This window comes from Saccopteryx leptura, chromosome 1 (genome assembly GCF_036850995.1).
Source record: "Saccopteryx leptura isolate mSacLep1 chromosome 1, mSacLep1_pri_phased_curated, whole genome shotgun sequence".
NCBI lineage: Eukaryota > Metazoa > Chordata > Mammalia > Chiroptera > Emballonuridae > Saccopteryx > Saccopteryx leptura.
The window spans coordinates 231,546,300-231,573,527 of NC_089503.1; the positions used below are offsets into that span (position 1 = coordinate 231,546,300).

At 33.6% G+C, this 27,228-nt stretch overlaps 1 protein-coding gene across 1 annotated transcript in view; it reads right to left on the reverse strand.

The window, feature by feature from the left end:
• Positions 1-444: 444 nt before the first annotated feature.
• SPOCK3 (SPARC (osteonectin), cwcv and kazal like domains proteoglycan 3) overlaps positions 445-27,228 on the reverse strand; it is a 348,806-nt gene continuing 322,022 nt past the window's right edge. Inside the window, exons 8-11 of the mRNA XM_066387709.1 lie at positions 15,781-16,002; positions 5,587-5,649; positions 2,700-2,837; positions 445-1,066 (exon numbers count right to left, since the gene is read on the reverse strand). Of these exons, the coding sequence (XP_066243806.1) occupies positions 897-1,066; positions 2,700-2,837; positions 5,587-5,649; positions 15,781-16,002 (593 nt within the window). The 3' untranslated portion in view covers positions 445-896. The remainder of the gene's footprint in view (positions 1,067-2,699; positions 2,838-5,586; positions 5,650-15,780; positions 16,003-27,228) is intronic.

Sequence of the window (27,228 nt, forward strand, 5' to 3'; positions counted from 1 at the left end):
GTAAATCTTTATCTAAAATAAAAAATAAAGTAACTAAGCTTTTTAAACTTGACATTGGGCATATGATAAACTATATGTGAAAATATAATTTAAATAAATCTTTCCTTTTGTCTTCCTACTTTAAATTCTGCACGCTAAGTTGCTGGTCAGAAAGATAAAGAAATCTAGAAAGGTAAAGAAATCATGCTGTTTAAGAATTTAATATAAAAATATCTACATAAGACTGCTATCCAAATTAAAATAAAAATTAGAAGGAACAACTAAGTTTTTAACTTTCAGATTCCATGGTTTTACATACTTGCCATTTCATAAATTATTCGATCATATCCAGAATAACTCAATAATTAAAAACATCATTATTAATGTAAACATGATGTAGGACTCCTTATTTTTCTTACCCTGTGTGGTATCTGCCTCACTCATCTCTGGTTTTTGGAAAAATGATATTTTGGAATTATAACTAAGGTCACGCATATTTTCATAAAATCCTATGGACCTAGGTCACCAATAAGTTATTGTAAATTTAATTTAGAGTATCTCTCAGAAACATAACACATAGGACCTCAAATAATGGTTGTTTTGTTTGTGAAAGATTTATATACTTTGACATTATAAAAATTTGTGTTTGTTTATTTCAGTAGCTCTTTGTAACTTTCTTCAATCTGGCCAGACTTCATATGTGTTTTCTTTTTCTCTAAGGCATATAAAAACTCAAAAGTAAATGTTTCTTATTAAACATAAAGTTCTATGACTTTAGCTGTAATATTTGAAATAATTATACAAAATATACATGAGTTTTAGAATCATTTTGTTTGGGAACAAGAAGGTAATTCTCAATAGGCTATCACTTTGTAAATAATAGAAATGTTAAATGTATTGATCTCAGTCAGCTCTTCTCAAATGAAACCATCATGGTCATCACCATCATCATCATCATCCCCTTCATCTTCATCATCATCTTCAATTTCATCTTCATCATTCATAATATCATCTTCATCATCCTCATCATCAGTCCATTCATGGAAATCTCCACTTGCAAAATCTCCAGAGATCTCAAAATCAATAGCTTAGGAAAAATGTAAACACTAAGGTTATTTGCCTGAGTAGTGAAATGATTTCTGAAGAATATAAAACTTTGATGAAAATTGAGAAAGTTAATAAAATTAATAAAATTTTCATTTTCTCATTAGCTTATTTAACAAAGGTAAGAAAAAATCCATACTCTATTATTTGTTAGTGCTGAAAAGCAGAATTGTTACTGAGGTCTGATATGTAAAATTTCAAGTTCAGGAATACTGACCTCAGCCTAGTTTTTATAGAGTCCATGTCAAACTTTAATTCTGATAAAGAATTAAATTTTTTCTACAATTATAATAAATAAACTAATTTCCCTGCCACAATCTTCAATTCCTAAGCACTAAAACCTGCAAATATGTGACCTTACATGGTAAAGGGATTTTGCAGATGTGATTAAAATGGGACCTTAAAACCAGGAGACTATTTTAGATCAGTCTGCTGGACCCAGATAATCACTGTGTCTTTGAAGTCATAGCACCTTTCCCATGTAGAGTAAAAGGGAGATATGATTTCAGAAGAACGGTCAGTGAGATGCAGTGTTGCCTGGTTTGAATTTGGAGTAAAGGGTCCACAGGCTAAGAAATGTGATCAGTCTCTAGAGGCAAGGAATCAGAATGTTCTCTAAAGCCTAGAGAAGGAATGCAGCCCTGAAGATACCTTTGATGTTCATTGCAAGGAGACCCATGCTGGACTTCTAGACTTCTAACATACAGAACCATTAGATAATAAATTTGTGTGGGTTAAGCCCCAAAGGTTATGAGAATATGTTATAACAGCATGGAAAACTAACATATCTAGTCAGTATTTAAAAAGACCTTTAGACATATACACATTACTATTTATGGAGGTAATAATACACATTATTATTCAGTATGTGTTTATTTTTTTATCTCCTCTAATGTTTGTGTGTTTATTTTTTTCCCTTTTTAGTATTTTAGTCTTATAATTCTTTGGTAGCTAATCATAATATATTCTATTAATGTAATCCAATATTTATAATTTGCCTTATTTCATAATATGACACTTTGAAATTCAGAGCTTCTTTGAACAAAATGTTATTTTTATTCTCCTACTTCATGTATTTTCTTAATAATATCAACATGCTGAGAAAACTCAGAGGTCATGTTCCCAAACAATTGCCCTATTTACTTATTGAATTCATCTCTACATAATTTTTATTAACAACATAAATTAAAATTCTGGCATCACTAATAATTATAATATGTAATATATAATATGTAATCGCAAAGTCAACTTCTCCAAAGGTAAACAGAAAGAAGGGTGCCGTGTGTGTGGCACATGCTAGGGTTTAAAGGAATGGATCACAATGGTCTGACTCACCTCAGAGACAAACTGGAGATATTTACCGTCCTTTCTGTATTAGAAGCAGTTAAAGAAACCTACTTTTCAATAATTATCCCATAAAATGTCTAAATGATGCAATTCCATTTATTAATTATACAAATTTTAATATGCTAGAGGTGAGTTTTTTATTACCCCTTCAAAAATTTATTGTCTTTGTATAGAGTGCATCCTTATTAAACACTTGAACAAATGAATGAAATTCTTAAATTCTTATACTGTGCTTGTTAATATCGCTAAGAAAGCACCTGTTTGCTTACCACAACTTACGACACCATTTGTTCTGGATCCCATGACTTCATTTCCATATCTGTCAACACACCAGCACTGCCCAACACTGCCATAGCATTGTGTTGGCTTGTAGTAACCATCTTCATCACATAGGGGTATGTACTGTCCTGAGAAACACACATGCACATTATTAATAAGTTGAGTTCCTCTTTGATAGTCATCAATTATGCATTAATTCACTCAAGGCACACATATACACTGCTTCAGTCTATGAAGCTGGCCACTGTCATAAAAAATGCTTATATTTTGTTAAGTTAGTATATTCTGCAAAGGATAACATTTTGAGAGGTCTAATACAGAATGAAAATCTGATTAATGGTATGCATATTAAATAATTCAGATGACAAAGCATGGCATACTAAATTCTTCCAATTTAAGACTTCACTTAATATGAAACTTGCTCTTAAGATGGAGGATTTGTGATATTCTTCTTCCTGTGTGTATGAGCCTGTCATTACATGCTTTCACCAATAGACAGTGATATCCTCTATACTGGAAATTTTTGGGTCTCATCATTTTGATTGCTTTATTAAAAACTCTTAAAATCAGTCTAGTGAGAAAGATAAACATTTATGTTCATATGTAATATCTAATGTTGTACCTGGCACATCGCTAATAATATCATAGATGTTTAATTAATAACTTAGAAATGAATTCACATTCTTCAGTAAACCCTCAAATACTACAATGTAAGCTTTGGAAGATTAGAAAATTTTCTTGTCATTTCTAATTATTATATTTTCTCAGTGACCAGACACACTATAGTTATTTGGTGAAAGAAAAGAACAAGTGAGTAAGTGGGTAAAAGATAATATTTTATTCACTTAGTCTTACAACAATGTGGTATCGTAATTTTCTTCTTTTAAAAAGTTTCAAAATTCTGATCTATAACTAGTCAACTTTGTTTAAAAATTGTAATTCATTTGAAAATAAATGTTGGACTACTAGTCTTTCAGTGAGGTAGACAGGGTATCACCAAACATGAGCATCACTTTTGTTGATTAAAGGCCAAAAAAATAAGAAAACTTTTCAACATTCTTACTCAACCTCATTTAAAAACTATCATTATTTCACATATTTTACATAAAATGTTATGAGGTATAATAACTATGGTTCTTTAATTTAACCTTTAGGCCAGTATACTTTGAAAATAAGAGAAAGCACTATTAAGAATTATGCTAGAAATGCAGATGTCAACCAAGACTGAATTTGCAAATTAGAACATATGGCAGTCTACTCATAAAACAATTGATCAATTTTCAGACAAGGACTATGATCCTATCTAAATTAGAAAAAAATATTTAAAACATTCAGTACTTCCCCAAATTAATGACTTTCATTTTTATTATGTGAGAAGAATAAAGGCGACTCGTCCCAATTGAGAGCTAAATATTTTCATTATTTTGTAATTTAAAATACTTGAAGTCTGAATTTCAATCAATTTTTGTCAATAGTATAACAAGATCAAGTCTAAAATTACTTTTAGTAGAATTTCAATGGCTTTTCTCATTGTACATGGCTAACTACTGATTTGTGGAGATAAATGAATGTAAGAATGTTATTTCCCTGTAATACATGTGTATTCTGTTAGAGTTAAGAGAAACATGACAGGTTAGCTTTATTATGTAATACTTAACATCAAACAATGCTTTATTACAAAAAAGTACCTTTTAATTTTGAAGCAAGAATATTAAAGTAATATAAAAAATTTTCTTTTTAAAATATATAATATTGTAATTACAAAAAAATAGCATATCATAATATAATACATATTAAAAAACATAAAACTTTTGCCACTAAATACACAAGGGCATTAACATACATTTTTAAAAATTGCATATATGGTATATTGCACTGAAAAAGGATATCAGTGGAAGAACTCTTAAAATTCAAATAAACTCTGAAACTTAATGAATAAGATTATAGCAAGCTTAATTTCTTAAATTTGAGACATATATAGTGGTTATTTGATACATGGTAAAATGGTAAGTTTAGGTTAGGCTGATTAAAGGATATATGGAAACTATGTACTGTCTTCATAAAATTTTTGAATCTACAGTTACCTCAAAAAGTTTATTTAAAACTGTGTGTTTCTAAATATAAACAAAATCATTTTATTTAATAGTTTAATAATCTGATTGGTCTGGGTGGGTGAAATTGGAAACTATCTATATATTATCTATTGATTTAACGCTCTAATACTTTTAACTTAATAAAAGTTAGTAAAAGGTGCTAATGAAAAACACTAAAATGTGTGTTCAAAATTTTTTTAACAGGTACAGTTTTTTGGTGTTATTATTCATTCATTTTAGATAGGAGAGACACAGAGAGAGAGAGATAGAGAGGGGAAGAGAGAAGGTGGGGAGGAGCAGGAAGCATCAACTCCCACATGTGCCTTGACCGAGCAAGCCCAAGATTCTGAACCGGTGACCTCAGCGTTCCAGGTCAATGCCTGATCCACTGCATCACCACAGGTCAGGCATAATTTTTTTTTTACATTCTCAAGACATACTTACTATCTCTCCATACATATATGCTATCAATTCTTGAGATGTTAACCATAAAATCAGAATTGAAATTTCTGCTGATGCTTTAATGTCAGCATTGTTTAAATTTCTTTCTTTTTTACTTAATAACTCTCAAAATGAACATTATATTAGGGTAATAAAACAGACATAATATCTTTCAATAGGTAAGATAAAAGTAAGTTAAATGGCTTTCAAAAACTTCATAAATTTTGTTATTTAAATTTAGTGTAGTCTGTCTTTGTTGGATTAATATTGATTTTATGCTGCTGTTTCCCAGGGGCTATTTATGTAAGCAATAAAGACTTCAGAAGAAGAATCTATTACTCACCTAGGAGCTTCTTTATCTCTTGCCGCTTCTGAATATTGCTGAGCTCCGTCTGGCAAGGTGGGTCTGCAATGACATTAAAATGTTACTTCAAGGGTTATAGTCGAACAAAACAAGCGTAATTTCTATGTTACCAAACTTGTAATCCTTTACATGGCTTTGGAAAACACACATTACACAGTAGTCGTTTTACTTTTAGAGATACAAACATATAGACACATATGTTTGTCTATCTATCTATCATCTATCTATCTATCTATCTATCTATCTATCTATCTATCTATCTATCTACCATCTATCTATCTACCAACTATATAAAATAAAGAGAAAAAAAGAGACTTTCCTGACAATTAATATTAGATTATTTTGATTTTCCTCAGAATAATTATATTGGATAAAAAAAGAGAAGGGTATAAAATACTTATATGGTGAAAAATGGTTCATATCATTACTTTCAATAGGTCCATCAACTCAGCAATGTAAATCCAAGTGATGGACAGATGCCCAAATAGTTAACTGCTTATGTCTTCCCCTCATTAAAGCAGTTTCTATGATATAGACATATAGCTTTGCATTAAAAAGGTGTTCTATAAGAAAGTTAATCCTTCTTTCAAGTTATATCAGAGACAACTTTATAAAATTTGATACTGAAAAATATTGACAGGCTTCGGTCTTTTTATTTCACCCAGATGCTTGAAGTATACAGGGATGGGAAAGAGAAGGTAGGAACTCTGTGCCAAAGTGTGCTGGAGTATAGAGCAAGTAGACTACAAGAATGTATAAATAATGAAGGCGGCATTTTGAACAAGATTGTACCTAAGTGCACTGAGCCACTGTGACATTCTTTTGCGTTAATAAAGCTATTGTAATGATCATAAACTGCACGTCTTTTTACATACAAACAACTATAAACCTACTTTTGCTTTGATTTTTCCTAATAATCTTGCAGGGCTCTTATTTTAACATTAAAGAAATAGGGATTAAGTTGTATAGCATGAAGTTGTAGAATAAATAACGTAAAATTCATTGCCCTCCAAATAATGACATACAGAAGCAAGAGGAAAAATCTTTGCTGGAGTTTAATATTAATTTTTTTTGACAGAGACAGAGAGAGAGTCAGAGAGACAAACAGGAATAGTCAGGCAGGAAGGTAGAGAGATAAGAAGCACCAATTCTTTGATGTGGTGCTTTAGTTATTCATTGACTGCTTTCTCATATGTGCCTTGACTGGGAGGCTACCACAGAGTGAGTGACCCCTTGCTCAAGCCAGCGACCTTGGGCTCAAGACAGAGACCATGGGGTCATGTCTATGATCCCATGCTCAAGCCAGCCACGCCGCACTCAAGCTGGTGAGCCCACGCTCAACCCCGATAAGCCTGCTCTCAAGCTGGTGACCTTAGAGTTTCGAACCTGGGTCCTCCGCATCCCAGTCTGATGCTCTATGCACTGTGCAACACTGCCTGGTCAGGCTTAATATTAATTTGAAAGCAATTTTTCTCATTGATAATGGCCAGTTATTGTAAAGCAGAAGTAATGTATCTTATATACAGTATTCAATACTGAATTGCCTCAAAATCTAGGTGTATTTGAGTCTGACTTAATTAGCAAACTCATTGAATAAACCAGGTTATTAGTACTATAAGTTCTGTATATGAGAACATTTTAATATTTTAAAAGAAATCTTAAAGATTAGGCTGTTCAACTACATACAGGGTGGGTCAGTAGTAGGATTACAATTGTGAGTGCATAAAACAGATTATTCTTATATTATTATTTATTAATTATTGTATTATTTTCCATAAGAACAACTGTAAGACCACTTTGCCCTGTCCCATATAGTATTTATTTTGAAATATTTTTTATATTATTTAAAAGGCAGTCTGGCCCTTAATTTATGTATACTTGGAGTTTTTAACTGATACTATACTTATTTAAAACTCATTTGCAAAGAACTAATCTATATAAAGGATAGTAACCATCTAATTACATGAAGATTAAGACATGATTAGATGATAAACAATCAGATTAGAGTGCATGCATAAATTTATACCACAAGATTTATTCCACAAACACTGTTTACTACCTCATAGTGTTTTAACTTTATGGGAACTTCTGATTTTCTATGGCTATAATTTTATGAGAATCATGCATTAAAATAATGTTGTAATTTAATCATTAAATTTACAAGTAATTATTTCAAACATTAGTTTTAAAAAAACAAAAAAAACATGAAATTATTTTACTAGTTTTATTTCAAAACGTTGTTGTTGAAAATAACATTGTTCATTATTTTACATTCTCAATTGAAAAACTTGAAACACTATATTGGGCCATTCACACATAATTTTCAATACAATGATAACAACGCAGTTTTATCTTCCCATACAATTTTGCACCTAATAAAATGTCACTGGGAAAAATAAATAAGTAAATATCTCTATGTTAAACTAGTTCTAAAACAGGAGGTCCTCGGGTTAGGACACAGTTTCATTCCTACAACTGTGACGTAAAACAAATTTTGGTGTAAGTCGAAACATGCCCTAGCCTAAGTCACTTACCTATCCTAACACAGTTGTAAAGTCAAAATCTAGAACATAAAAACACAACTAAGCCACAGAAAAGGGAAAAGGACATAAATATCTGTCCTGTACTGTAATAACAGCGCAACATGGCGCAGGTAAGCTACTGGGGATGCCAACGCCTTCACTCATATCCCGCATACTCTTCCACCGCGCACAACCAAAGTAGTTTGCCCATGTTGTCCATAAGTACAATGCTAACGGCGTTAGCCAAAACACTCACATCTCAGTGTTTTTAAGTTTTTATGGGACTGAGCTGCCAGGGTCCAGCCCCGGGGGGGATCCAGGGGTCCCACAGGAGGAGACTGCGTCGGCGAAAATGGAGTGAGAGAGCCGAATTCTTTTCTTTCTCTTTATTCTCTGGTTAGCATTTACTGCCAGGCATCTCTGCCAAATGCTAGTATAGCTCCCTTTTTATACACACACACCGAGTTACAATCACATGGTGTTAATTATTATTTTTGTTTTCACTATGTTTGCATGTTTCCGGATAACAGTTAATTTACATCTATGAGTCACAAATCAGGTAGCAAATCATTCAAAATAACTTGAATAGCGATAACAACATCAGTAAAAGCTTTTAAAGTATTAGTCTGTTGTGAGTTAAGGGGCAGAGAGAGATTTAGCAGACGACTAACAATGGACCACCGCTTGCTCAGGTAAATGGCCTTGAGTTTATGCAGTGTCCTACTTTTTCTCACAAGATTCTGAAAGGCTTGCCTCTAAAGAAATTAACATAACATTAAGAATAGCTTTCACCCAAAGATATGCAGAGTGCACTTGCAAGATAGGCCAGCAGCAACACAAGACATTCCATGGATTTCCCTACATTTTTAAATCTCATGAGAACATCTCATTGAGAAAGCCTAGCAATTGCCTTTAGTCAAAAGACAATTCTCTTAGTAAAACATTCTTTTCTTGCTGACTACGCTCTCATCCTAGGCCACACAATGGGCCATCCTACTATACCTTACCTAAGATACTATTGTCTAATCAAATATTACTTATTTATTATATTTAAACACTAGTTAAGTTCTGACTCTATTCTTCTCAGAATATACCACTATTTGCAGATCAAATAAGCAAGAAGAAAGGAATGTTTCTCTACTTATCACATGAAAAGGCTAGGGAGGAAAAATGTTAAGTGAAGGCCAAGGGTGCTCTGTGCACAGCCACTGCCTCCTAACCATTCACAAGTCACAATCTATTCTTTTTAACATGATTAAGAAGGAATTCTCCTACAAACTTAACCCTTTACGAGGGATATCATAGCCAGCCTCTTATGTCTATGAGCCCAGTTCAAGGGGCTTACAGGCTTTTCTGTGGAACTCACACCCTCTGTCTCATTTCCAAAGAAATCACTATGAATCTACAGGGAAAGCACGGTACTATTATCCCTGTGCCATAATTAATAGCACATACCCAGAAAAGGGGGGATATAAGGCCAGATTAATTCAAAAAGTCAAAAGGGGGAAGTATCGTTGTGCCTTTCCTTTGCGGTGACTTTGTCACCCCACAGCCATTGGTCTTCACTGCAGTGACTTTGTCACCCTGTAGCCATTGGTCTTCTCTGCTGTGACTTTGTCAATCAGCAGTTTTTGATCTTCTTCTGCTGTGACCTTGTCAGCCAGCAGTTGTGGGTCTTCTTCTGCTGTGACCTTGTCAGCCAGCAGTTGTGGGTCTTCTTCTGCTGTGACCTTGTCAGCCAGCAGTTGTGGGTCTTCTTCTGCTGTGACCTTGTCAGCCAGCAGTTGTTGATTGGCTCCCGACACTGAGCGTCATAAACTCGAAACATCATATGCTGAGACTGCCATAACCTGAAGAGCCCCTGTATATAAATGTTTTTTCTATACTAGCAACTAGATGTTTTTGAGGAGTATATTTTTATTAGTCATCAAATCTATATAGACAAATGGCAATCGCAAATAAAAACATGGTAGACATGAAGAGGTTTATGACTGACCCTCTAAAAAGGCAGCATACAGGTGCCCAGCTGTGTATGCACAACTCCAAGGTCCCACCATGCACTCCCACTGCAGTGTGAGGGTGCCTGGAGTCATATGGCAAGGCAGCTCTCCACTCTGCCCCTAGGTAAGCCACTGTCCTCTTTCTCTTTTTAAATCATTATATTACTATTCACATGGCGTCTCACAGAAGGAATATATAATTGAGTAACTTTATTAGGTTTATTTGATCAGTGGAAATTTTAAATATTCATGATACCAGAGGACAAAATTCTCTCTATTTAACGTCTTTTATCAAACAGGAAAAACATTTTGTAAAATTAATACACACAAGCCATATTTTAAAATTTCTTCCTATAGATTAATTATATAAATAACCTCTACGAATAATGTCTATTTTCATTGTAGTCCTGTGGAAAACATACTGGACATATTGTTGACTGAAATAAGACTTGGTGATGTTACTTGTACTGAATAGGATTTGTCAAGAAGTTAGGCAGTGATGTCTCTATGGCATTTTATTAATAATTATTTTGCAAATTTAAAATATAGAATTAAAGTTACTGAGGCAGAAGTAAAAAAATTTTAGTTTCAAATACCAGTTCTGTACTCATTCTGTAATGCAAGTTATTAAAGATCAATAAACTTCAGTCCTTTGACACAAAATGAGAATAACAATATTTTCACTATTTGAGTAATAAATAATTTTATACATATGGAAGACTAGCTGGATCTGAATAAAAGTTAGTATCTTTTACTTTTCCTGAATCTTTCACAACAGTACTTTAAATGAAATAACAACTAATTACTGATTTACACTTTTAGAGTAGAGGCTTAGAATGTACTTTTATGAGTGTAAGTTATTAACTCCTAAGGTAACCAAAATCCCCAATTAATATTCCTCCTACTCATTCTTTCATTATTACTTAGAAAAATAATTTTACAAACCACAATTATAACCATAACGTAGTGTTTAATTGTCATGATTTCAGAAAATTAGTCACAAACACAAATTTGTATCTTAAAGTTAAAACATAAAATTTTTGAAACCTATGAGTGTTACATTTGCTTGAACATTTACTCAACCTCATTTATTATACTTGAGATAAACCTTAATTTTACATTTTTGAAAGGTATTTTTAAAATAATACCATTACTTTATTTTCTAGATATTTCTAAAACTTTACAACTATAGTCTTGATTGCATTTTTAAGTAAACTTGGATTAATACATTATACACCCCTTTCTCTCCATATATATTTATTTTTTTCTGATATATAATTTTCTGTTATTCAATAAACAAAACAAGTATTTTATAGAGTTAAAACTTAACTTCTTACATTAAATTTGTTATAGTAAACTTAAGAATTTTATTTATCGAATAAACAGAAAAACATTCTTTTATAAGAAAAACATTTTTTTAAATAAATTTTTATTAATGTTAATGGGATGACATTAATAAATCAGGGTACATATATTCAAAGAAAACATGTCTAGGTTATCTTGTCATTAAATTATGTTGCATACCCCTCGCCCAGAGTCAGATTGTCCTCCGTCACCCTCTATCTAGTTTTCTCTGTGCCCCTCCCCCTTCCCCTAACTCTCTCCCTCCTTCCCTCCTGCGTCCTCCCTCCCCCCACCCCTGGTAACCACCACACTTTTGTCCATGTCTCTTAGTCTCGTTTTTATGTTCCACCAATGTATGGAATCATGTAGTTCTTGTTTTTTTCTGATTTATTTATTTCACTCCGTATAATGTTATCAAGATCCCACCATTTTGCTGTAAATGATCTGATGTCATCATTTCTTATGGCTGAGTAGTATTCCATAGTGTATATGTGCCACATCTTCTTTATCCAGTCTTCTATTGAAGGGCTTTTTGGTTGTTTCCATGTCTTGGCCACTGTGAACAGTGCTGCAATGAACATGGGGCTACAGGGCTACATGTGTCTTTACGTATCAATGTTTCTGAGGTTTGGGGGTATATACCTAGTAGAGGGATTGCTGGGTCATAAGGTAGTTCTATTTTCAGTTTTTTGAGGAACCACCATACTTTCCTCCATAATGGTTGTACTACTTTACAGTCCCACCAACAGTGGATAAGAGTTCCCTTTTCTCCGCAGCCTCTCCAACATTTTCTATTACCCGTCTTGTTGATAATAGCTAATCTAACAGGTGTGAGGTGGTATCTCATTGTAGTTTTGATTTGCATTTCTCTAATAACTAATGAAGCTGAGCATCTTTTCATACATCTCTTGGCCATTTGTATTTCTTCCTGGGAGAAGTGTCTGTTCATGTCCTCTTCCCATTTTTTTATTGGATTGTTTGTTTGTTTGTTGTTGAGTTTTATGAGTTCTTTGTAAATTTTGGATATTAGGCCCTTATCTGAGCTGTTGTTTGAAAATAACATTTCCCATTTAGTTGGCTGTCTGTTTATTTTGATATCAGTTTCTCTTGCTGAGCAAAAACTTTTTATTCTGATGTAGTCCCATTCATTTATCTTTGCCTTCACTTCTCTTGCCATTGGAGTCAAGTTCATAAAATGTTCTTTAAAACCCAGGTCCATGAGTTTAGTACCTATGTCTTCTTCTATGTACTTTATTGTTTCAGGTCTTATATTTAGGTCTTTGATCCATTTTGAATTAATTTTAGTACATGGGGACAAGCTGTAGTCGAGTTTCATTCTTTTGCATGTGGCTTTCCAGTTTTCCCAACACCATTTGTTGAAGAGGCTTTCTTTTCTCCATTGTGTGTTGTTGGCCCCTTTATCAAAGATTATTTGACCATATATATGTGGTTTTATTTCTGGGCTTTCTTTTCTGTTCCATTGGTCTGAGTGTCTATTTTTCTGCCAATACCATGCTGTTTTGATTATCGTGGCCCTATAATATAGGCCCTATAATATAGTTTAAAGTCAGGTATTGTAATGCCCCCAGCTTCATTCTTTTTCCTTAGGATTGCTTTGGCTATTCGGGGTTTTTTATAGTTCCATATAAATCTGATGATTTTTTGTTCCATTTCTTTAAAAAATGTCATAGGAATTTTGATGGGAATTGCATTAAATTTATATATTGCTTTGGGTAATATGGCCATTTTGATTATATTTATTCTTCCTATCCAAGAACAAGGAATATTTTTCCATCTCATTGTGTCTTTTTCTATTTCTCTTAACAATGCCTTGTAGTTTTTGTTATATAGGTCCTTTACATTCTTTGTTATGTTTATTCCTAGGTATTTTATTTTTTTTGTTGCAATCGTGAAGGGGATTATTTTTTTGAGTTTGTTTTCTAATATTTCATTGTTGGCATATAGAAAGGCTATGGACTTTTGTATGTTAATTTTGTATCCTGCGACCTTACTGTATTGGTTTATTGTTTTTAGTAATCTTTTTGTGGAGTCCTTCGGGTTTTCGATGTATAGGATCATATCATCAGCAAAAAGTGATACCTTTACTTCTTTTCCGATATGGATGCCTTTTATTTCTTTGTCTTGTCTGATTGCTCTGGCCAGAACTTCTAGCACCACGTTAAATAAGAGTGGAGAGAGTGGACAACCCTGTCTTGTTCCTGATTTAAGGTGGAAAGTCCTCAGTTTTATGCCTTTTAATATGATGTTGGCTGATGGTTTATTATAGATGGCCTTTATCATGTTGAGATATTTTATAAGAAAAACATTTAAATAATGTTTTTAAATGTTTTATTATATACTGATCTGAGAGAGAGAGGGGGGGGAAAGAAAGAGAGAGAGAAAGAGTACGGGACAGAGACAGGAACATCAAGCTGTTCCTTTATGTGCCCTGACAGGGTATCGAACTGGCAACCTCTGTGCTATAGGAGGATGTTCTAACCAATTGAGCTATCTGGCTGGGGCTGAATAATGTTTTTAAATTAATAGTTATTCTTTATTACAAAATTATTTAATGGCCTAATTTAAAAAGTCAGTTACCCTGACAAAGCTTTGTAACATTTTCTAGCATATTAAAGTGATGAACATAATTAGCCAAACTTCCCTAAGCTTTTGGGAAATTGTAGAAATCCTTTTACCATCTTGGCTACACTTTAATTATTTCTACTATGTATTAAATGATCTCTGAAAATGTCTTTATATGACTATAAAGATTTTTACACTTTGGAAGAAAAATGCTTAAAAAATGAAAAGCATACAAAGCAAAAAAAAATTTGGGGGTGTGTGGAGGTCTTTAATCACTTCTACAAATATTACTGCAGAATCCAGGAATTTTTTAAGAGAAAAGTATTTATTTCTGAAGAAACATTCAGATGGATACAGAATATTTTTGTGTTCATCTTTAAGCACTTAAACATGCTATCATAACATTCAAGGAATAACTAAAATAATATCTATGATCATAACAAAAGACCACAGGTCTTTTTATGGCAGTTTACCTGGATTTACTTTTTTCTTCTTTAAATGATTTCAATGTATAACAGTCATTAAAACTAGGATGCATTTTTTAGGAAGTTCAACCACCTAGAAGCACATATGTAAAATAAAGTCAACAATGTGTTTGTTTGAGTGTCTGTGTGTGTGTATAATATAAAATATTTTAATACAGCAAATCTAATTTTTAAACTGCTTAAACTGGTTTATAAATAGTTCAACTACTCTATAAATCCTGCTGCTGACTCATTGCTAAACCATTTATTAATATCATTTCATTCCCTACTTATTAAACTATTACTAATAGATGAAAAAGTAATTGAAACAGTAAAATGCCTTACCTAATGTGTTAGTTTCCCATATGAAAAACTAAGAAATATTAATATAGCTCTAAGTAGACTGTTCACTCTATTAGCTTCCAAAAATTTTTAAATGAAGTGACAGTAACAGGTGTATCACATTAGACTAATTCCCAGTTTGCTTTTAAAAAATTAGCACCAAAATATACATATCAGTTTTTCCTTATTTTGTCTCAAACTTCATCAAAATGTGAGTTTTTCTGGGTCAGTTTCCTATATATTCTTAATTTTAATTATCATTTGATTGATTATACAGGAATGCCTCTAGTTTTGCATTACATCAACATTTCATAATAAAGAAAATGAGTGGAGAATTAGTATCATTCCGACTGTTCAGGTTATCTCACTTTCAGAGAAGCAAGACAATGTCTTTGCTAGTGAATTTTTCTGAAGCGAAGTGATTCTGAAAGTTTGAAAAACTAAGTCATTTTAAAATCAGATAAGTAAAATAACTTTATGGTGAATGCTGTGGTTTATTCAGCTCATTTAATAAGATTGCAAAAATAGAACATTAAAATTCTATAGTATAATGATAAAAACCCATTTATTTTACACCATGGGCAATCCAGATAGCAAATTAATTTTAGTGATTACTTTTAATATCAATGTTCTCATATCTCTTTGTGCTTCTTGGTGGTTAAGAATTAAAACGATAATGAAGCTCATTAATATAAAATATTAATTACTATTTTTCATCTTATTTAGCATGTTTTGCATCCCTAGCAAAATTATATTGTTCAACATACTTCTTATTTTGCTCTTTTATTAAACAACCTAATTAGAAAAGCATCTACTGAGATGCAAGGGATATACTGTGCAATATTTCAATCAAGAAGGAAAAGATAAAATTTGACTTGCAGGTGAACTGTCTGCCTGGCTAAGTGTCGCATCTCTTACCTTGCTGTCTCTGGAAGCAGTAGCACCATTCATTGTTAGATATCAAACTGTCCTTGTATGTGTCACAGGAATTGAAGAATGCCTTTGTACACTGCTCATTTTTATCAAGGTAAATGCTCCCGAGCTCTGACTGGTCCAGTAGCAGGTCATAGTTTGTATCAAGTCTGTTAAACATCCAGCCAAGTGAATCCTTGCAAATTGGCAAAATACTGGTGTCAAATCCTAAAAGCAACAGAGAGAATAATTAGTTAAATCTGAAAGTCACCATCAGCAGGGACTGCTGTTTGTGTAGGGTACAATTCAAGAATAATTGCAAATAAAGATGTACTTATTTAGGATTTAATTTTTTGAATATCATTAGCGCTTTAAGGATACTGAGATTTAAAATTAAATGGTTATTGACTCCAGGAGATTTGTGGACTTGACAAATTTAAAATTTTATTAACACCTTTTTGAAAGGTGTTAATATATTCAGAACATACTTACTGCTTTCTGCCTGCGTACCACCATGCTAGGCAGTGGGGGATAAGGTCAAAGGTATTTGTGACATTGCCATAAAAGCATAGAGAAAGAAATTCAGTCATTTATTTTCATTGTTTACATTTTTATTTGTAAAACTGTAGAATGAAAACAGAATTCTCCTACTCAAACAAAGCAACGGCAAATTAAATTGTTCAATTTCTAGTTATTTTTCAGGTCCTGACCTTGGTTCTGAAAATACAGGGTAGAAAAATGGAGACAAATCCCTTATTTATTTGGAGCTTTAAAACAGCATGGTTTGAGGTTTAGGATGAAACTGTTTCTACCAGAAATTGTCATATGCTCAGTGATTACATGAAGAAGCGACCTGTAGAAAACTAACGTGCTAAATTCTGCATAACTATTCAAAGAAACTGAGTTCTTGGTATGAGATTTCTGGTATTTATCAAAACCACACCCTCCCTCCCAATCTCATTTTTGGAAAATGGAGAAGCTTAATGATGAGAAACCTATGTTTATGAATAAAAGCTATGAGAAGAAGAGAGAAGAGCTGTTACCTTTTAATAAGCGTTCAGAGTTAGTGAAAGGAGGCTATCCTCTCCCTTCTCCTACTTTCTGAGAAGGGACTCAACTGGTTTGTCCTCTGCAGCTTAGCATGGCAAACTCGAAAAAAATTCTAGCAAAGTCTTCAGTATGTACAAGAAGGAAAGATGGACATTTGATCTCCAGGTGAATATCTGCTTATCTACTTTTTAGTAGTCCTGTTATTGCCCCCGAGGGAAAGATAGTTAGTGTACAGCCGTGCAGACCAAAAGCAAAGACTGCTCTGGGATTTAACCAGCCTGAAAGCTCGCTCTGTGTTGGGGTAAATGAGACGTGAAAATGCTCAGAGAAAGTGAGCAGAAGGCCAGCAGCGAGCGACTCACCAAACAGTGTTTCCTGTTTAGAGACCAGTGGTGGAGAACCAGTGGCGTGATAACAGAGTCTTAGATTCAAACCAACGCTCTGGGCCGTCTATTCAGAGCAATGAAGAAGACTGAAATGTTAAAAGCAGAGAGTGGCATGATCTGACTTTTCCTTTAAATGGAAACACTCTCTGTCATATGTATTCTGTGGGGACAAGTGTAAAAGCTGGGAGGCCATCAGGAGTAACTGGACTAGCCCACATGAAAGATTTATGGGATTGTTCTATCACACCTTTACAAGTGCTTGAGTTCACTATGATTAGATTATCAAACTTTTTTTTTTTTTTTTTTTTTTTAAGTGAGAGGCAGGGAGGCAGAGAGACAGACTCCTGTGTGTGCCCTGACCAGGATCCACCCAGCAAGCCCACTATGGGGTTATGTTCTACCCATCTGGGGCCGTTGCTCTGTTACTTGGCAACTGAGTTATTTTAGCACCTGAGGTGAGGCCATAGTGCCATCCTCAGTGCCTGGGGCCAACTTGCTCAAATGAGCCATGGCTGTGGGAAGGGAGGAAAGAGAAAAAGAGAGAGAGAGAGAGACAGAGAGAGAGAGAGAGAAAGGATGGAGAAACAGATGGTTGCTTCTCCTGTGTGCCCTGACCAGGAATCGAACCCGGGACTTCCACATGCCGAGCAGACACTCTACTGCTGAGCCAACTGGTCAGAGCCTAAAACCTAAATTTAAAAATTATCTTTGCCCAGCTTTTATGATGTACCATGTACACATTCTTGTCAGTTTCTACACATTCTTTCTTATTTTTGTCAGTTATACAGCAAAAGAAAAGTACTTATAACCTTTCAATAACTTTTGTAGTTCTGTTTTGGGAAGAATATATCTTACCACCCAAGCATCAGCAAAAAATGAATATTCCAGAAAATGGGATATGCACAGATAGTTGACAAATGTTAGACTGAACAGAACTAAGCATTTACCTTCTATGTTAAAGGGTTCTTAAATTCTCATAGAGTACTTATCTGCTGAATAATCAATTTGATGAAATGTAATAATGTTTTAGATAGATAATGTCAAGGTATCTGATGTGTATTCAGGTTACTTGCCTCTGTTCTATTGCTCCCTTACTAGTTTAAGTTATTCAATACATCTGAGCATTAATGTTTCATCTTGATAATGTGGAGATTTTAAAAAAACAATCTACGTTGCCTTGAATATAAAAATATAGTGAGTTTATGTTATTTGAATGGCATACATAAAATTATGTTACAAGGGTCATCAGAATGATAAGTAACAGAAAAGAATAGGACTAGCGATAAAATTTTGATATTCTAAATTAAATGAATACTTTTAATATGATCCTGTCCATACACAAATATAAAATTAATTGAATAAAAAAGGTTTTTCCTGTCTTATTTTGAACTTTTAGAGCAAATAGATAAAATTTGGTGACTTTGAGAATTTGTGGATAGTGCTATCATATAGTCACTATAAATAAGACAAAGCAAATATAAAGGAAATTAAGATTACCGATGGAATTAAAGTTGTTAATCAGATAGCTTTAATAATGAGGATAATTCTGTATTTTCTAGATAGGACCAGTTTAATTACATAAACCTTAAAGTGAAGAACTTTATCCAGCTGTAGTCAGACAGAAATAAGACAAAAACAGTTTTCATTGAAGACGAAAGAGGAAGACTGTAAGTCTAATACAAGTGGTATGGTATCTAGAAGTTGAGACAGAAGTCTCACTTTATAACAAGCAGGCAAAGAGGAATCTGTCCTATAACTGCAAGGACCTGAATTTTGTCAATACCACAACTAATTAAAAAAAAAAAGTTTTTTTTGATGAGCCTTCAGAAAGGCTTACAATCCAGCAAACACCTTGTTTTTAGTGTGATGAAACCTGTATAAGACTATTGACCTACAGAACAATAAAATAAAAAATTTGTGCTTCTTCAGCTACTAAACTTTGGGGTAATCTATTACACTAGCATTAAAAATTAATATAGTTTATTAATGATATATATATATATATATTTTTTTGTTTGCCTTAGGGTTTATAGTACATAGTTCTAACTTACCACCACCTACCTTCAAACAATATTTTATCACTTGACATATGCTATAAGAAACCAGAATATACTTAAACTCTCCCACATTTCCCGCCATTGGTGTTATCCATTTTAATTCTACATATGTCACAAATCCCATAGTACTTTGTTATGATGTTTGCTCGCTTTTTGAGTGATTAAGAATGAGAAAAAAATCTATTTTATTTTTAAGGAAAAATTGTTCTCTGTGCATAATACTTCTAACACAAATGTGTTATTTCTTCTTATCAAACAATTCTACAATTTCCTGTGGACAACAAAGGGGTGTCCTACTATTTAATGCAATTAAATTGACATTACATACTGGGAGTAACTGCAGATCTCACAAGACTGCCCCCACTTCAGACACCAGTCACAAGCAGTGGGTTCCCAGAGCACCCGCGCTTCAACTGTATTTCCTGTGATATGTGATATTTTTGTCTGGCTGACCACAACTACTTAGTCCCTGGATATCTGGTGATCCAATTTTACTGCTGGGGTTTATTCACTATTCCAAATGACTCTCTTGGGAAGAATTTACATTGGTTTTTATTCATATGGCTCAAATATTTTCTACAGTAACTATGCTTATATTTCTTGCTCAGACACACAATTCCAAAACAGCAGTGACTTTCCTTCAATTTGACACCAAAAAGTATGCAGTTTACAGCTATCTCTGTCTTTTAGATTTTCCTGGTGAAACTCAGGCCATAACCTACCTGTCATATAGCACATATAAAACTCTGGCTGGTTCTGTTGAAACCCTTCCCTCTACTTGAAATGAAGGAAAGCATCTTCATCACCTTTTAAAACAGTTGTGAAATCAAAGCAGAGCTCTTTCCAAAGAAACCCTCTTTATAAATTCTGTTGGAATCTTTCATCCCTTTATTATTTTAGATCCTCCTTTACCCATATTTTAAAGGCAACTGACTTCCATCTATAAAATTCCTTCACACTAGTACCTAGAACAAGGTTTGTTTGAAGAACCAGGGACCAAAAAGATGACCAGGGAAGGGCCATCTTTAGAATTCTTCCCACCATACTATCTCTAAAAACAGGATATTTTAGTAGAAATATAAAAGTAAAACTATGAGTAATTGGAGAATATGGAGCGGGGCATTCCAGACAAAAGAAATAGCAAGTATGAAAATCTAAGATTGGTGTAGAAGCTAACACAAAATCATTATAATTGAAAAAGTATCTCTCGACATTCTCTGAATGTTTAAGCCATTATAGAAAATAAGTTTATTCACTTCTAGAATGTAGGCATACAACTGTTCACCTCCTAATCATATGAAATAGCAAGCCTATTTTAACAATTGCATTTGCTTAAGCAGTAGTTATATTAGCAGAACTGAGATTAACAAGTCAATGTCAAATCATTCAAATGAGAGCAATAACTCAGTGAATGTAGATTTCAAAACATATTCAAAGTGGTTGAAGTAATGTTCTTAATCATGAAGATTTAATACTTGGTGAGAAACAGGAGTAGTTAATAAAATATAAAGTACCTACTATATATGCTCCAAGGACTTGTAGATTCAAACACAAATAAGACAAAAATCTATTCTTCAAGTCATCATTTGAATAGTCATTTTATATTCTGCTTCCCGTCATGGGTGAATGCCACTTACTGGACTGACACTTCTGCCCATAAGTCTTTAAAATGTTTACAAAACAAACAAACAAACAAAAAACAGAAAAAAACCCAGAAGAGTGAATAAGAAGCAAGTACTTTTCTGGTGGAAAATTCACACTTTGAGGAGGAAAGTTACATAAAACGATTTCCTATTTCTCACTGGTTTTTAGCCTGGGGACAGATAAAGTTGGCAGAGCAAAAGACAGTAAGGACACTGGTAAATAAAGAATGCAGGCATTCTAGGCTGGGCAGTCAGAAAATTGGTAACAACCACTGAAGAATGAGGAAGAAAACCAGGAGAGAAGGGAGCCAGAAAGCTAAATATTGTTTGCCCTAGATTTGGATGACCAATCAATCACATGTGCACATTGTAGACTCAAGTCACCTCCACTAGAGATGACAAATCTGAGCTGATTAGAACTTGCACCCAAGAAATATAGTTTTCATTTTGAGCCCAACAAAATTAATCAAGTGCTAAAACAAAAAAAACCCCTCTCATTGGACTAAAATAACATAACAAAGCAGTCCCCAATTTAATAACCATAACATCTGGGACACCATCTATCATTACAAAAGATATGAAGCACCAGGAAAATAGGACATATTCTTAAGAGACAAACCAATAAGAACAAATATGAGATGACCTAGTTGTTGGAAATAGCAGACAGAATTTTAAAACAACTAAAATAACTACCTTACTGAAGGAAAAGAAAATAATTGCCATGATAGAAACTGTAAGTAGAGAAATGGAAATTATGAGAAAGAACTAAATGAAAATTGAAGAACAAAATAACAAAGTAACCTATAATTTTTTAAATTACTAGATGGATCCAACAGTAGAAATGAGTTTATAGAAGAAAATGTAAACTTGAATATAGATCAAGTGCAATGGTTTAAGTAAAGGAAAGCAAGAAAAGAAATAAGCCTCAGGGAACTGCTAGATAATAATATTAAAGAGTAGAACACACAAATAATCGAAGCCACAAAAGAGAAAGAAATGATAGTATAGAAAAAACTTGAGAAAATAATGGTAAAAGTTTTGCTTAAATATTTAAATTTACAGATTAAAAATATGTAACAATCTTCAAGCAAAACATGCAAAAGAAAGACATCCCTAATCACAGTCTTAAGAACTAAAGAAAAACACAAATTTGAAATCAGCAGGAAAAGAATGACACATCATAATTAAACAATGATTCAATTATACTTTGGCATCTTAGAAATTTTAGAGGCCAAGAAAGGTTGAATAATATCTTTAAATGATGAAAAAAAAAATGAAGGAAGGACTTCCTGCTTTCACTCAGAGAGTAGAAGGTTAAAACAATATTGTTTTCATACTAAAAATGAGAATACTTTGAATTATCTACAAAACCACACCTGTTTTTGAACCTGCCAGGGACTCTGTGTCCAGGGCAATGCAATCACCAAGAATCTAAGAACAGGTAAGTCTTAAAGAAGAGACGGGATGGAACACTCTAGATCAGGGGTCGGGAACCTATAGCTCGTGAGCCAGATGTGGCTCTTTTGATGGCTGCATCTGGCTTGCAGACAAATCTTTAATAAAAATAACAATAATGTTAAAAGTATAAAACATTCTCATGTATTACAATCTATTCATTTCCTACTGCTCATGTTCATGGTTGCGGGTGGCTGGAGCCAATCACAGCTGTCCTCCGGACAACACCAAATTTTTATTGGATAATGCGTAATGTACACGGGTTGTTGTATGGCTCTCACGGAATTACATTTTAAAATATGTGGTGTTCATGGCTCTCTCAGCCAAAAAGGTTTCCAACCTCTGCTATAGATAGAAGCTAACAAGGAAAATTCAGCTAAATTCTTCAATGAAATGATAAAGGTTGAGCGTGGACAAGCATGACAGTAAATAATCCTTTTAAGTCACAAAACAAAGTGGATTTTATTCTACAGATCTCACCAAGTGCTCTCAAGGACATTTTGGGGCAGAGTAAGAGACCTAAGAAAGACACCTGAGAAACAGAAGCAGCTGCTGAGAAAAGTATAAAGGCCCACTTATATCTTCTCTCCTACATCCCTTATGAATCAAAGCTTTAAGTTGCTGGTCACTTTGTGGTGAGGATACATTGCACCCAGAGGAAAGAAAAAGAAAAGAAAAAGAAAAGAAAACAGCTGTCCTTTAGAAGGAAATATACTGCTCACAAAAATTAGGGGATATTTCAAAATTATTATAAAGCGATTAAGTATCCCCTAATTTGTGTGAGCAGAATACTTCCAGAGTTGATGGAGAATTCTCCAAAATTAATGAAATAAAACAAATCATAGAGATAAACACTAAACAGGAATGTAAACGAAGCAAACAAACAAAGAAAGAAACAAACAAAACCTGGTCACGGCCCTGGCCGGTTGGCTCAGTGGTAGAGTGTCGGCCTGGCATGCGGGGGACCCGGGTTCGATTCCCGGCCAGGGCACATAGGAGAAGTGCCCATTTGCTTCTCCACCCCTCCCCCTCCTTCCTCTCTGTCTCTCTCTTCCCCTCCCGCAGCCGAGGCTCCATTGGAGCAAAGATGGCCCGGGCGCTGGGGATGGCTCCTTGGCCTCTGCCCCAGGCGCTAGAGTGGCTCTGGTCGCGGCAGAGCGTTGCCCCTGGTGGGCGTGCTGGGTGGATCCCGGTCGGGCGCATGCGGGAGTCTGTCTGACTGTCTCTCTCCGTTTCCAGCTTCAGAAAAATACAAAAAAAAAAAACACCTGGTCACATCATAGGAAAGCTGCTCCAAACAAATGACAAGGAAAAAACTCGCAATACATGTTCCCACAGAGGGAAACAGAGAGAATGGCAGCTGACTTCTCAGCTGAAACAGTATAACACACCATTTGATGGAGGACTATCCATAACATACTGGGGGGAAAAGAAATAATTCTAAAAGACTAAAGGCTCATCAAAAGTTTGATGTCTAGTGACTCCATTGGGTAATTTCCCAGGACAGAATAATATAACAAAACAAGTTTATTATATTATTCACTTACCACCTTTATTTTATAATTATAGTTTTAATTTATATAGGATTACATGCATTTAGCTAAACACAAAATACATAATTTGACAAAATTCTAATAACCAAATATTAAGATAATACCTTAGTAATACTAAAGTGTATAATTAAATTTTATTATAGAGAGCTATTTTGTCTACTTCATAAACAAAGAAAAATGCCAGATGTCTCAATAATTGGAATGAACTAAATAAGCAATGATCTGTATCTTTCATTTTATTACTTGCAATAAGAAAAGAAAATCTATCTTCTAACTTTATAAACCTTTGTTTTCAAAAGCAAAGTCTTCTGCTATACCTAGAAGGCTCCTGATTGCATTAAAATGGGGCATTGTCTTTAAGCTGTCTGATTCCAAATTCAATCTTCCTCTCAATATGAAGACAGCATGACATAAAGTAAACAATATCTTTGGAAGAAATTAAAATGTATTCATTTATTCATTTACCCTGGGGATGTAAGTAACTATCATTTTCTCTGACTGAGTAGCGCATTTTGTGTGTAGGAAAGCAAAAGTCAGACATTATCTTAATCTGAGCCAGACTGTTAATCTGAGGAATTTGCACATGCTTGCATGTGATTATGTTCTCAAAACAAACAAACAAAAATTAATACAATATGTCTTTCAAAAGATAGATACACAGACACTCAAATACAACCATATTAAAAAAGAAAAATTATGTATAAAACTTCTGTTCTTTCATTTTTGGAGATTTAAATAATAAAACAAAATATCAAAGTATATAGATATAATGGCACAACATATACTGATTTTGTTTTTGACAGAGAGAGAGAGAGAGAGAGAGAGAGAGAGAGGCAGAGACAAAGAGACAGACAGACAGGAAGGGAGAGAGATGAGAAGCATCAATTCTTCCTTGCAGCACCTTAGTTGTTCATTGAATGTTTTCTCATATGTGCCTTGACAGGGGAGGGGGCACTACAGCAGAATAAGTGACCCCTTGATCAAGTCAGCAACCTTCTGCTCAAACCAGCAACCTTTGGGTTAAAGCAACAACCATGGGGTCATGTCTATGATTCCACACTCAAGCCAACGACCCTGCACTCAAGCCAGATGAGTCCCTGCTCAAGCAGGGGACCTTGGGTTTTTTTTTTTTAATTTATTTTTATTTTATTTTATTTTTATTTTTTTACAGAGACAGAGAGAAAGAGTCAGAGTGAGGGATAGACAGGGATAGACAGACAGTAACGGAGAGATGAGAAGCATCAATCATTAGTTTTTTGTTGCGCATTGCGACACCTTAGTTGTTCATTGATTGCTTTCTCACATGTGCCTTGACCATGGGCCTTCAGCAGATCGAGTAACCCCTTGCTTGAACAAGCGACCTTGGGTCCAAGCTGGTGAATTTTTGTTCAAACCAGATGAGTCCACGCTCAAGCTGGCGACCTCCGGGTCTCAAACCTGGGTCTTCCGCATCCCCGTCCGACACTCTATCCACTGCGCACCGCCTGGTCAGGTGACCTTGGGGTTTTGAACCTGGGTACTCCATGTCCCAGTCCAATGCTATATGCACTGTACCACTGCCTGGTCAGGCCAACATATACTTACTGAAAAAAAGCCTAAAAAAATATTTTTGTAGTATAATGTTAATAGAATCATAGGCTAAATCACTATTTCCTTCACTTTCTTTTAATAAAACAAATTTAAAGTTTTGTTTGTTTGTTTATATACTTTTATCTCTAATTTTTGTAGTCAAAACTAATTTTATAGTTTATATTTTAAGTTGTATATATTTGGGCTTATTAATAAACATGTTCCTTTTGCCACATTGAAAGGTTATAATTTTATAAGTGTATGGCTATAAAAACGTAAAATGCATAAGTTCTGCTAATCAAAAAATGAGAATGTATAACAGTTTAAAATTATCCACCTAATAGTTTTATGTATAAGTTAAAATTACTATATTTAAAAATTATAATGTATATAAGTAGGACAATACTAGGAGATAAAATGATATAGTAGTCAACATGGATTGCAAGGTTTACAAAATATGATTTTGTTAGAAAATAGAGTGTTATTCTAAAATAAAATGACTAACTATTCCAAAAATGTACAAGGAAAAAAATATATAAAATGCTTCTCCCAAATGTTATTTATCATGGACAATGCTGATTAATATGTAAAGGGTTTATCTATATGAGATATGTTTTAAAATTAGTATCAAATATTATATTGACACTAAAATTTGATTTTGTTTGTTAAAATGACAAATTTTCTTAGATTATTGGTTTGCTTTTAATAAAGGTTTGTAAGAAGAGTTGTTTGTTTTTTGTCTTTTGGGTAATATGCGTAAATGAACAACATGATGTCTCTTTTCAGAACAATTTTCTGTGCTTTAGGTTAATTTTATTATTTCTTAATTATTAAAAAATACATCTGCTCAATATCATAATGAAAGTTCAAAATTCAACTATGAACATTTATAAGAAAAACACTTCAGTCTAATAATCAGTAAAGATTGTCAATAAGATATCAGCAAGCATATCTAGCAAATGTAATAAAATTGAATGTAGTAGTGGTAATATTACTATCAGATATGGTAATGTATGTGCTAAAATGCAGTAAGTAGCATATAGTTTTATAACATAAAGTGATAAGCATAATTTATTAATGAATTAGAACAGAAATAAACCCATATGTTCTAAAAATTAGAGCAGCCAAAGCATGTAGAAATATTACCAACAACCTTAGAAAAACTTGATTAAATATAACAGAAGTCATTAATATATATTTCTCAGAATTAAACATATAAGTTGACATAACTTATTATGGGATTTGTGTGTGTTTGTGTGTGTGTGTGTGCTATGAATTTAATTGTGTCCACTCCCACAAATCACATATTACCCCACCCCCCCAAAGTAATTGCATTTGGAGGTAATCAGGTCATGAAATAGAGCCCTAATAATAGGATTGGTGTCCTAATAAGAAGGCATCTGGAGAGATCTTTCTGTCTCTGCCATTTGAGAAGAATGCTGTCTACAAGGCAGGGAGAGGGTACTCACTAAGAGTCTAATCTGCCAGCACCTGTATCTAGAAATTTCCAGCCTCCAGAATTTGAGAATACATGCCCAGTAATTAATACACATAGTTTATATTTTATTTTAGTAGCCTGAGCTAAGACATTGTTTATTTTTTGCTGTGCATACATTCCTCAACCAATACTTTGTGTTCAGATTCACTATTAAAAAACAAACACAAATTTTATTAACAACATATAATATAGCATGTTCACAAGAATGGAAAAGTTAAAAATAATTTTTGGGGTTTTTTTTGA